At 44.4% G+C, this 13346-nt stretch overlaps 1 protein-coding gene across 1 annotated transcript in view; it reads left to right on the top strand.

Moving 5' to 3' along the window:
* slit1a (slit homolog 1a) overlaps positions 1 to 13346 on the top strand; it is a gene marked incomplete at its 5' end in the record, with an annotated part of 80677 nt that overhangs the window by 4749 nt on the left and 62582 nt on the right. Inside the window, 3 exons of the mRNA XM_079230272.1 lie at positions 6029 to 6100; positions 8424 to 8495; positions 9987 to 10058. Coding sequence (XP_079086398.1) covers positions 6029 to 6100; positions 8424 to 8495; positions 9987 to 10058 — 216 coding nt within the window. The remainder of the gene's footprint in view (positions 1 to 6028; positions 6101 to 8423; positions 8496 to 9986; positions 10059 to 13346) is intronic.

Genomic DNA, 13346 nt, shown 5'->3' with positions numbered 1-13346 from the left:
GTGCTTTGGTCATTGCAAGTTGGAGTGTCTTGATGTACTAATATAAAAAATAGATTAATTGATTAACCATACAATTATTTTTCTGATATGGCCCGATACTGACTCAAATCTCTGGATCAGGTTTTGATGTTGTTTATATACTTTAAAAAGTATATACTGGAGACTTTAAATCCTGTTTAAGTTTTTACATTTCTTTTGCTGCGTTAAAAAGGTTTACACTTAAATTCTAATTTATGTTAATTAAGATTGTTTACCAAGTTACTGGAGGCATTATTAATATAATAGTAAATAACAACTCAGTACATATATATCTATCTATTTATTTGTTACTTTTTGTTTTTCAAAGTTAGGAAAACAATATTGAAATCAAGCCTGATGTTGCCTTACATATAAAAGAATGATTCCAGTCACTCACACATAGTGAGGGATACAACTTGTTAATGAAACACATGTATAGGATTGGTGCAAAGCACAGCTATCTGCAACAGGACTGAATAAGTTGCATCGCTACTTCAAATGTCTTGCTTTTTCTGATCAGATTCTGATTACAGAGAGATTTCGTCAACAAAAAGGACATTCTCACATTTTAGCAGCTGAAACCATTGAACGTTTGGCATTTTTTCTTTAAAAAGTCAACAGAACAATTACTTTAATGACTAATCACTTAGTTGGCTTTTCATTCCGGCTTTTGCAGTGGGGTTATCTGCTAGATGAGCAAATCTTTGTAAAGAGCTGGAGGAATGTAGACATCAGTGCTCAGTACACAGAACAACTCTTTATTCTCAAGGATCAACAGACAGTTTCGTGCACACATGCAGCATCCATCAAGTTGCCAGTCGCCAGCGCACATCTGCCAGGCAAACCTCTTCTCGGTCTTCTGTGTGGAATAACTGAAACATAATAGATGTGGCAGAACAGATGTTCTGTCCGCATGATCCACTTTACAGTCAAAGTACACATTCATACAGCCGAAATACCTTCAAGCGGGACTCAAAGCCACAACAGAACCTCAGCGTCTGTCACTGAACAAACTACAGATACAGTACAAACCATGAAAGACCCTTCAGTCTCCGCTCCTACAGCAGCCCTGTGTGTGTGTGTGCGTGCGTGCATGCGTGTGTGTGTTTGGGTGTTTCCAGCCTGTGGCAGTAACACCACATTGGAACAGATGTTTTATTGATTCGCTTCGGTCTGATAGAGTGTCATAATTTATCTGTGTTTGATCAGAAAGTGGACGCATGCTACTGTCCTCCATTGTCTTTTGCCTGGCTCCTTTTTCCACATCTCACAGTCTCTCTTGCCATGTGTCTAGTTTTTGCTTACAGCAGCATCTGCCACATGAAAAAAAGAGTCTCCTTTTCAAGATTGTAGTTAACGTGTGAATGACTGGTAGAAACAGAAAGAGCCAGATGCTTGAGTTTTGGTCCCTGACCTGTACCTGTAGCCGTTTATACATTAAGTAGCTCTGCAAGATGAAGGAGATCCTGCGCAGGTCAAGGCTCCGAGAAGCGTGTGTGTGTGTGTGTGTGTGTGTGCAATGCATGTGTCGGATCTGCTTGATGTTTACCTTGCCTATCAGTAATCTTGCTCCTGAGACCTGACTGAGCAGAATGAAACTGTAAATAGCCCTTCAGAAGTCCAAGAGCAGGTAAAACACTCTCAGACTTCTTTGCGCGCACACACACACTAAAAATGTGCAGTGGAGGGCCTTAACTGCTCGTCTGAAAGCCACATTTCAATGGAGAGGGAACGTTTTGTTCAAGCTGAGCAGAAATCTGACCTCTTAGTGTGGACAGAAGTGTTCCAGTTGCGTTTAAGAGTGTGTTATTTTGGTCATGGTGGTCTGTTTTCTCTCTCTCTTTCACTTCCGCAGTCTCTCTATCTTTGTTTAGGAGGTTGTTGTGAGCCCAGATGGTACTGCCTGGTTCTGTAGCCTGCTTGACCAACTAGTATATAGGTCACTTTCTCCTCACAGTCTACCAGGCCTTGTTTCTGCACTGACGTTTCCCAGACAGCCCGTCGGCTCCTCACAGCTTTGCAGCTATACTTGCAACACTCCACCAAACTGCTCCACACCGTCGCTCTCAGGCAGCTAACAACACTGTCTTCTTTCAGTGACTGTACCCCCCACCCCCTTTTCTCCTCCTGTGTGTTTCACGGCTGTCACGTCCATATGCCGTAGGGTCTGGAGGAGGAGGAATGCTTCACTCTTCCGCAACTTCTCAACCTGTTCAGTTCATTCATTAGGGAGAGGGCTTGCTGGTGTGATCAAATAACATTATCAGTGTGTGATTGTGGTTAATGAGCATCCACACTCGGTCTGCCCAGGACCTCGGGCTTCTGATCATCCCATTGTTCACACAGCGAGGAGTTTGGAGAGCACTGTGCCACCGATCCTCAATCAGCTGGCTTCTGTCTTCCCTGCCAGGCTAAAGCTGCTCAGGACAAATGGCCATGTGGTTTTCACAACAGCAATACAGAATGACTGCATTGCAAAACAAATAAACAGCCTGATAAGTCATATGAGTGTAAATTCAAAAAGGATGGCGGAGAGATGGGTTTACCTCCCAAAAAATCCAGTGAGTGTTAATGCAAGGAATCTCATTAACACTTGCAAAAATGCCTTTGTTATTCTGCTATCCATGATTGTAACCCTGAGTACATTGTATCTTGCCTACTTATTGCCACAGCCTTAAGTTTTGAATTACCAATTGCTTTGTGGCTGCAAGTATATGACTATTAAACTGAAGCTTGGTTTTGGTGAAAACCTAGACAGCCAACAGTAGTTCCTCTTGTGATCATTCTTTTCTTTTGCTCTGTCTAGCTCCCAACAAAACACAATTGCCGTTCCCACGGGCAATGTTTGTGTTCATGGCAGTAGGTGTGCTTGTCTCTGTTCCTTGATACAGTATATTTAAATGGTCTTTGTGTATATGTGTAAGAAACAGAGCATGTGATACTGTATTTGTATCCGCGTGAGTGTGACTGTGCGCAGGCCTTGGTTAGCCGGTCTGTTTGCTTATCCTCCCTTTTTGTCTTGGGGTTTCATTTCATGTAATGTTGCTCAATTCAAACCAGGTCCCCTCAGCCGAGGGACCCCAGCAGCTGGCAGAAATAAACATAATGAGTTTTTCAGAATTGAGCGGCGCTCGGAGCTCCTTTGAATTATAGAGATGTGGAACAGTGGAGCATAGCTTCCGCGTGTCCACCCGGGGGAAGGTGCACCAGGAAGTACTCCGATGCATCAATCAGCTTGAGATGGAAGATGATGAGGGATTAGATAGTGATGTCATAAATTCATTGCTCTTCAGCACTGGGAATCCTTGCAGAGGTTCCAGAGGATGGAATGGGTTTGACTGTAGCTTTTGGAGGTGGAAATCATTCGCTGTGGAACTGGGAATGACACCTAATCATTGTCTACCTCTGAAGTAATATTGCAGTACTGTAATGTGAAAATCCACCCAAAGTCAGTACTACAAAACATCTGTCTATGAATGGAGTGACGTGCCTTTGCTGCTGTGCCAAAAGCCATTGCTTAGACTCCTTTGATTGTAAAATGTAGCAGTGTCTGATATTGTAGCTAACAAACAGCAGATTTTCCTTTGAGGCTTCAACACCACATATTACTTTGGCATACGGTGCCCTTAATTAGAAATGGAATCAACACCGAGAGAAGTACCGCAGAGCTGACTCCACACTCCTGACTTTATGCACGTCTAGACTCCATACTCTTTACCTTTTATCTTAGTTATGGGTTCACCTAGATTTGTGCATCCTTGCAGAACTGAGCACCAAAGTTCACTGACCACGTATACTCGACTACTCTCTCTGTCTGTGTGTATGTGTGCAACAATTACTTCCTGGTCCAAACTGATGTGAATCCCAGCTTCTTTCCATCAGCCAGATGAACAGAGCATCCGTACAGACAGGGGAGTAACTTGGCAAGTTTCTCCAGAGACAGAATACTCCCATGGGTCAACAGACATCATCAGATGGGTCACACAACAGGAGCTTTCACACTATATATGGGCAATAAAGCCCAGTGTCCACTTTATGAGAAACCTTTTCTTTGTTTATGCAAAATGCATGCTTCATTTCTTTACAGTTGATATAGCAGTTGAATACAGAAGGTCATGTCAACATGCACAAGTCATCAATCCTTCGCAAGTGAGTCACAGTGGGAACGTTATTACCTAGGCAATTTTAAATGACCTGAATATCACCTGGGCAATTTCAAGGACTTGAAAACATTGCATGGTTTCAGTTGCAAAATGCCAATGGAAAAGGTCAGAATATGTCATAAACAGTGTGGATTCTGACAAGCTAAAACATCATAGGCTGCTGGTGGCATTTGAGCATTGCCTAAATGTCACGGCATTGCTGAACAGGTGCTTCGCCAATTTGATTTACCAGATCTCAGCTAACAAAACAGTCAACTCCAGAGTACATGCAGAAACTATGTCATGTCTCTTATTACAGGATAAAGCAAGACCTCATTCCTGGAGGAGAAAAGTGTGGTTTCACTTTTTTTTACGTTTAAGACATTTTCCCACATATTCCCCCTGCTGGCCCTCACTTTAACCACCTTTCTCCCCTTTTTCCTCTTCTATCTTTCCCTTTTTTAATGTCCTCCGTGTGTCATCCGCAATGACCACCCTGAAGATAAGACATTGGGAATCCAGAATTGTGTGAGTGGGTGTATGTGTTCGTGCCTATTTGCGTAAGCACCTGTAATGAGCACCACATGTGTGTACCGGAGCCCAGGCTAATGAAGCCCAGTCCATTATTTATTTCCCGTGGCCCTGTCGCTTGGCCTGTCGATGCACCTGTGTACACGCACACGCACACACGCACACACACACACACACACACACACACACACACACACACTCTCACCATCTGTCTATAATGACCGTTCTCATTCGTACTGCATAGCACTACAGTCCCTGGAGTAGTCATTAGACTAGAGAAGGAGAGAGTGACTGAGCGAGAGAGACCAGTGCTTTCGGCGTAGATTTGGAACCAGTTTTTTTGGTTGTGCTTCAGGGTTGGGGGTTGGGGGGAGTCAGGGTAGGGTGGACTCATAATGCTTAGAACGTGCAGTAGCACAGAGAAACACTTGCATGCTCTGACTGCTTTTTTCCCCTCTGTCAAGAGAATACAATCTGCTACTGAGGTTAAATGTACATCTTCCACAGTCTTCTAGCAGCAGAGGTAACTGATACATTTAGAGTTATCAAATACATGACACTTTAAGAATAAGTATTGCCAGCCATTAGAGGATGGTTAACTTGTAAGGACCCAGCAGTAAATTTAAAACCTCTCTCTTTTCAAGTATTTAGTCTCTTCTTTTGCAACAATGGCCAGCTCTCAGCAGGGGGCCTGCTTCCATTATATCCACAGCACTTAGCTTCCTGGCCTTGTGGCCCTACCCAAATCCCCTCCGCTGGCTTCTGCTAATCCTCACCAATAGTAGGACAGGGCAGACAGAGAAAGAGAGGGGGGTTGTGGGTGTTGGTGGGAGAGGGCTGGAATAGAAAGACAAACAGGCAGCTCAAATGTGTCTTCCATTTTAATAGGAACTGATATCTCCCAGTGGAATTAGAACTGAGCGTGAACTTCCCTCGAACACAACCTTTCTGATTCCACCCTTCAATATTTGTTACGTCTAACATCTACAGAAATTAGCATTTCATGAAGACAGCAGCAATTAAAGACATCATTACACCAGTATCATGACAGCGTGGGGCCCTTTGTGTGTGTGTGTGTGTGTGTGTGTGTGTGTGTGTGTGTGTGTGTGTGCGTGTGTGTGTGTGTGTGTGTGTGCGTGTGCGTGTGCGTGTGTGTGTGTGTGTGGTCCTGAAGTGTTTGATTGTGTGTGATGCAAAGCTCCAGATAAGATTTTGACTCATTGGCATTAGTAGAAAAAGATGCATTTGTACCACCATGATCTTTAACCATCAGGTTGAGGTTCAAAGGGAGAATACAAGTTAATTATTCATATATATTTGCATGTCTGTCTTTGCAGGGAGCTGAATGGGAATAACCTCACACGCATCACCAAGAGTGACTTCGCTGGACTCAAGTACATCCGAGTTTTGTAAGTACTTCATGTTCATGTGTGATGCTGAGATGTTTGTATTTGTATCTGTGGTGCATGTCCGTCTCTGAGTTGATCTGTTCATGCATACCTGAGCTGTATCCAACCTCGGATCACACACGTTGTACAGCCTTGCTGCTCAAATTAGCATAAACCCAGTGAAGTGGTGATGCTTCTGTCAAGAGTCCCACTCCAGAGTACATTAAACTACTGAGTGACTGCAGCTAGCGAAGTAATGGACTGCGCTCTCACCGTATTCTGTATGTTGTAGTAGCACTTATTGTCCCTCACACACACACACACACACACACACACACACACACACACACACACACACACACACACACACACACACACACACTCACTTGCCCTCAGTTCCCACACATCAACATGTAATGTGTACACAAGCACCAGTCCTAAATAGGTTCTCAACATAGTTAACACAATCAGGTGAAGTCATTGACTCCCTCTGTGTTGAAATTAAACAGCACTTTAAACAGCACAGGTATTAAAGTAGTTGTAAAAGTGTCTATATGTGTGCATGTGAGCGCAAACATAGTGCTATAGGTGTTACAGACACTGCCAGAGGGGATGCGGTGTGGACCTGAACATGTTTTAAATGTAGCACAAGCTACATTAATTCCTACTACCTAGCAAAGCCTGAATATTTTCAAGCCTCATCGTTACCCCCTGTTGTCCCCTCTCAACTACCTATGTATGCCCCTTTTCGTGCACCACCTTATACTCCCACATGGAGTTTAAATGCTTTCATGTTGGCAGCTTGTCATCGGCATGTAAGAAGGAAACAACTCCTTGCAGGGGTACTGAAGACAGCGCTGGACCTCCCTTGCTGTAAAGCCTCTAAGTCCCTCACAGCCACCACTGTGCTACACGTGATACACACACATGCACACACACTGCTGGCTCTCTAAAATGCCAGCTAACTATATACATGATTAACATGTTGTAGGTGCATGACATGTCTGTGTGAAGTTTGTCTCTGTGTACTGGGGGTCAACCTATGTGAGACGAACAGTGGTTGACCTCTGACCCCTGGGCAACCCTCAGAAGGAGCCAAACAGGAACAGAAGTTTGTCTTTACAGTCAGCTGCCATCTATCCTGTCAGTCTAAAATCAACACAGCTGATTTACAGCCATTTGTCTGGCTCTGGGTACTTGGCTGGTCTACATCAGCAGTGTGTGTCAGTTTGTCTGTGTGTCTGTGTGTGAGAGAGAAATAAATGAAAAGCAATACAGCAGAGGAACAATCAAAAAGTAGAAAGAAAGTTATCGAAAAAGCCGGAGGCTTCATGACTTCAGACTGTCTATAAAAAAGTTTTCTCAATTCAAAAATATTCATCACAATTTTATTCACTTCCATCTAAATTCATGAGAAAGAGATCGGAGGTGAATTGCACTTTTCTCTCTATGTTTATGGAGTGCGAGCAGTGATTAGCATTTATATTCGATGGGGAGGAAGCCCAGACTGCTGAGTTGCAGCGCGTCGCGGCCTCACAGGAGACATGAGAGGTTTGCCTTCAACACAGAACAGTTGTATACGTAATGAAGGAAAGCTCTTGTTGCGTCTGAAGCTGCTGAACATTTTTTTCTCCTTCCTGGCCTTGTGTTATTGTAACACTTCCAAAACCATCCAAACCTTTTTTTTTGTGCATTAGCTTTGGCAATATAGGTGAGGAAAGGATGTGTTCCTGCTTGTGTGTGTGTTGACTGTATGTTTGTGTGCATCCATGTTTGTATGATTAACTGCCTTGATCTCCTGCCTGCAACTTTGATACTCTCCAACTATGCTATCCAACAGGTACACATATACACACAGCCTACTTTCCCTTGCTTGTGCCAATTGTAAAAACCTTGGAGACCACCTCAGTTTCCCCTTTCACATTTTCTGACCCCTTGCCTACCTTTCGTCTCATGTCCACCCAGCCACTACACCCAGTGGACCACACCAGAGCCCGAACCCACATTCTCTGAGCCACCTTAGACACTTTCCTGGCTGCTATTCCTGCTTCTTTTGCCAAGATTCCACACTATGCCCTCAGTCCACACCACTACCCTGCATGTGTGTGTGTGTGTGTGTGTGTGTGCGTGTGCGCACGTGTGTGTGTGTGTCTGTGTGTGTCTGTGTGTGTGTGTGTGCAATATACTGCACCCAGCTTGAATATACATACTGCAAGAAGGCCCGCCACCCAAAGCCTCCTTTACTTTGTTAAAGCCTGAGTGACCTTTTACAGACTCGTAAAAAAGTCAAAGCCACACTGTATCACATCGTTTCTGAGGCTCTCTTTCTGTCCTCTCTCTGCAGGCAGCTGATGGAGAATCAGATTACTGTGATCGAGCGTGGTGCTTTTGATGACATGAAGGAGCTTGAGAGACTGTGAGTACCACCCAGGGTTGTCAGTAGATGGCCTGACCAGAAATAACACATTTTTATTCCTTTTTTAACTTCAAACAAAAATGCCATTACTGATCTGTATTCAATATTTTGTATCAGTGTAATGAGACTAACAGGAGGAACGGGCCATAACTGGTATATCAAGTGTGATGCTCTTCTCTGTCATTTCATTGTGGTCGGATGGTGCTGAGAGGGTACGACGTGGGCTGGGAGTATTTTTTTATTAGCTTTGCCTGACAGGAATGCCCTCAGTGGGATATGTGGGCTTGAGAGGCCTCCCCCACCGCAGACCCTGGCTCATCTGGACAGCACCGGGACTCCTCGACAGCTTGTAAACCGGCTGGGAAAACACAGACAAACACAGTCGACCACACCTCAACCAGCTCATTAGCAAATCAATAGTGCTACCCACATGGAAACCTGCGCAGCAGATGACTTTATGGACACATGCCGTCATGCACACATTGTGGTTCTTTTATAAAAGACTTTCCCCCAATCTGAAACCGACATTACCAATTTACATTACCAAACTCCAGGCCGTGTACAGCTCCCCTCCTCTCCTCCTCCATATTCAGCTGATCCTGAACACTTGGTAGACGTATCCCTGTGCCAGAGCAATGTGGATATTAGGCGGCTCGTTTCTCTAATGTTTAAAAGCACTAAGCAGGTACAGTTCAGTTTGAACGGAGCGGCAGCAGACCATTAATGCCCATTACACACTAAATCTCCACCTCAGCTGGCCAAGCACTCTTCTCAGTGTATACAGTGAGTGGCTCAGGTCCCAACATCTGTCTGAATGTGTCCGAAGGAATGGCAGCTGCCTGCCTTTTAGATTTGCATCCTCTCTGTGCCACAGCCGCTGCATTCACTCCCATGTGCCTCCAATGGGCCATTCAGGAAGAAGAGAGTTGTGGTTTCCAACAGATTAGCAACAGTCTGTTCCTCATTGACTTAATTGTTGTATTTGCATAAAGCCTGCCAGTCTTGGACCTTAGTTGTTTGACATGGAGTCTGTTGCCAACCACCATTCCTGTCAGTGCTTCCTTGGGCTTGAATAGGCTTATCCATTTCTCTTAATTTTATTTGGAAACATCTTGTTTTGATAGTTCGCCCCAGATACAATCTCTTCATGCTCATATAACTGGTGGATGTAATTCACTTGTCTGAATGGGAATGTTGCTATTCTGTTACTCTGGGAAAGTCAGCAGAGCACAGAATTCTACGAGGCGCAGCGTCGTAATTTAACTGTGCAGAGATAATTTATGGCGCTGTCTCTGACTAGAAGTTTAATTCCCCTGAACTTTCAGTTGGATATTTATGTGACATTAATAGCGCACTGAAACACAATAGCCTGTGGCTAAGCCGATTCTATGGCAGCTAGCAGAAATTATTCACAGCCTACACAAGGGCACGCATGCATAGACACACACACACACAAACTCACTGGTTGATCATATGTTTTCCCTGCCCCAGGCGTCTGAACCGTAATCAACTGCAGCAGCTTCCTGAGTTGCTGTTTCAGAAGAACCCTGCCCTATCTCGACTGTAAGTACATTAACTTTTTTATTTCAACTGAGCACACAGCCTTTTCTTTTCTGTGAGTGCACAAGCCGCCTCTCTTTGTCTTTTCTTTATTATGCAAGCCACCGACGTTGCTCAGAGATCGTATGTGCTAAAACGATATACTGCACAGCATGATCTCAACAAGTCTGACGAATGTTGGCTTCGGTTTGGTTAAAACACAATTAAAGAACAGTCATGCTTCAATTGCACTTTGCTGGAACGTCATTAGGTCTCATTAGCATTCAGACTTATTAGGTGAAGTGTGTGAAGCGTACGCTGAGATTTCCACTGTACTTGCTGTCTGTAAGACAAAATGAACTGTGAGTGGAAATCTGAGTTGTTTGCACATCGTTGGGCCTTCGTGCCAAGTCATCTGTACTCTGTCTGTGAGAAAATCCACTGGTGAGAGTTGGTGTGACATTGGGACTAGAACTGAGGGACACATTAGACTTTGAACTATGCTCAAGGTGAAAGGATGTCTGTGTTACCTAATGAGGTTGTTTTATGTCACAGGAGAAGTCCCCAAAGCTCACTCTGCCAGTGGACTCGTATACCTCCATCATAGGACTGAGATGTGTCATCATCTCCACTTGTTAAGGACAATCCAGTCCTGTCTCACACCCACACATCCTTACACACATGTGCCCCATGCAGTGAGAAAATCCCACAGTAATGCTAAATTCATATCCCCATCTGCAACAAGGCTCAATGTTTTTTTTCGTTCTTTCTTCGGGATAATCAGTGTCCTTGTTGCTAGCTGATCATTCCAGCTCCCATTATTCCAGTTCAGATTACCTGGAGCATCTGGGAATAATGAAACAGTGAGACGTGGAAAAATCATTTCCCTCCCTTCAATCCACAAAGTGGTACTACCAACCTATGATCCTGGCCTCAGCCCTCCATCTGTTTATCTTGTGTTTGATTTTTAACACCATCTTGAATCTATCTGTCACTTCCTCACAACTGTCTCCTCCCGTCACCTATCATTATGCCAAAAGCAACCTTGAGGGCAAAGCATCGTCCTTTGGGGACAAGGCCATCCTGCTTCTGGCTCACTTGCACTGAGCAGCACTCGGTTGTCTAGCTGGAGCAGACAAAGAGCAGACCGAGGCCTTCCAGACCAGCGGATGGCCTTGAACGAACGTGATTAGTCCATCTGGAGCAGTGGGCTCTGCCAACAGCCAGAGGATTGTGCTCACAGAGCTCCCCTGTTTCATCCAATCTAACTTCACGCTCATTATTCTAAACCTAGCGCCGGCCTTTCTGCCACGTTCTGGGGAATGAGACTTTGTTTAACATTGCTTAATCGATTCGCTATGTGTCTGTGTATACACTCATTTGTACTTCATCCTTGGCTGGATAAAAATAAACCGTAATGGATCTTAAAGCTTTTCAGGTGTGGAAATGCCATACATTCTTTAGCAGTTAAAGAAATGTACAATCCAGGGCCACGTAACTTAAAATAATGCAATCTTTCTGGTCCCTGTGTTTGAATGACAGCTGGTACTTTGTGGAAGATTTCTATTACTTGTTAAAAATGAGGTCTAGCAGTGTGGGATCAAGACAATGGTTTTTCCTAATGTGTTTCTTAACTCCAGAGTGGTGTGTCTGGGCCACACCGTAGGTTCTGGTTCCAGTCTGATGCGGTTAGGTTACAGCCTTGTCTCACTCCCGCCTGCAGCTTTTAATAGACTTAAAAGATTCTCAGCTCCCAGAGGAAGAATTGCGCGCTATTTCATGTGCGTATTTGTGTGTGTGTGTGCGCGTGCATGAGGATGACAGAGAGAGAGCCAAAGAGAAAAAGAGTCTATGGTTGCGTGAGTGCGCGTGCATGTTAATGCACGTGTGTGTGTGTGTGTGTGTCTTTGCACTTGCTCAAAGTGCTCACCAGGGCTTGTTAGAGTCTGCCTTTATGATCCTAACAAGAGAGGTTAACGTGAAAGCCCGCTGCCCTCAGGTGGAGCGCTAACCCAGATGGTTTCTCTTCTCTTGGACGCAGGATTAATTGCCCCGCTTCCCTTTTTCTAGGCTTTTTACACTCTTACTCTGCTTCTTTTCGACTCCCCTCTTTTTCTCTCTTTTTGCTCATGCTCGAGTGAGGGTTTGAGAAAAGGCTTTGTATTACAAAGTGGCTTTTTGTCATAGACATCCCGCAGAGAGGACAAACAGAAAGAAGGACGTAGGGGATAGAGGTGGGAGGGAAAGCAGATGAGATTGTTACTCTCATTAAACTTTTGAGGAAAAGCTAGCCGGGTTGATAAAAGGCTGTTGGTTAAATGAGCAGAGGACTGTTGATTTGTGGGGAGTTTTCATTTACTCCCATGCAGTCATTACACTAGCGGGGTAATGAGTTTCCACTACAAGGGGATGATAGATAAGTAATGCAAGTGTTCTTGCTATAACATTTATTGAAAAATAGCTACTAACACACACTAATAGAGAAAATATGTGTTTTAAATTTAGAAGTAATAACTTTTTAACCTTTGCAATAATTCCGCCAAATATCAAACCTCAATGAGTATGTCTTGTTTCATGTACAAAACAGAAAATTCTAATAATGCACACATATTTTACAGAGTTTTGTGTTGTGCTTTCCTTTCTGAGAGTCTACTTTCTTATCTACACCCCCGCTCCTCTGTCTGTTCCCAGACCGGAGAGATACCAGTAACAATGATGCATGAGGGGCAGAGGAGAGATAATTGGAATTGATTAGAGATAGTTAGAGTTAGTTAAAGCTGCCGGTGATGGATGGCATCATCGAGTAGGCATGGGAACGGCAGCGCAGAGGTGAGAGGTGCTGCGCAGAACATCGGTGAACAAAAACAGTGAAAATAGAGTTGCATTCATCACTGTTAACGACCTGTTGCCCCCAGCCCACCACCCCTGACTTCTCCTCATCCCACTTCCACTGCACTTCAGATCTGTAATCTACTCATCCATGTCTGTAATTAGTGTCTTTTCGCAGTGGGAGAGCAGGAGGAAGGAAGGAGTGCGGGATGGAGGAAAACAGAGGGATAGGTGAGCGCAGTTGGAGGAGTGCAGAGCAGTTAGCCTGATCGCTGGCCCCGGGGAATAGCATCTGGTTTGCGCTCAGGACGGGGGGTTAAGGGAGGTGGAGGAGAAGGGGTATTTGCGTTCTTTGAATTGCAGTGTTGCTTGTTGCCGCCACAAACAAATGCTGGCAACAACACAGGCTTGTTTGAAAGGGTGTTGCTTTCATTAATGGCTAACGTGCAGTATGCCCGTGGTCGGGTGAGGGGACGGTTAAGA

This window comes from Taurulus bubalis, assembly GCF_910589615.1.
Source record: "Taurulus bubalis genome assembly, chromosome: 14".
In the NCBI taxonomy this organism is placed as follows: domain Eukaryota; kingdom Metazoa; phylum Chordata; class Actinopteri; order Perciformes; family Cottidae; genus Taurulus; species Taurulus bubalis.
The sequence above is the reverse complement of the archived record's forward strand: the minus strand, read 5'-3'. Positions and strand labels throughout refer to the sequence as shown.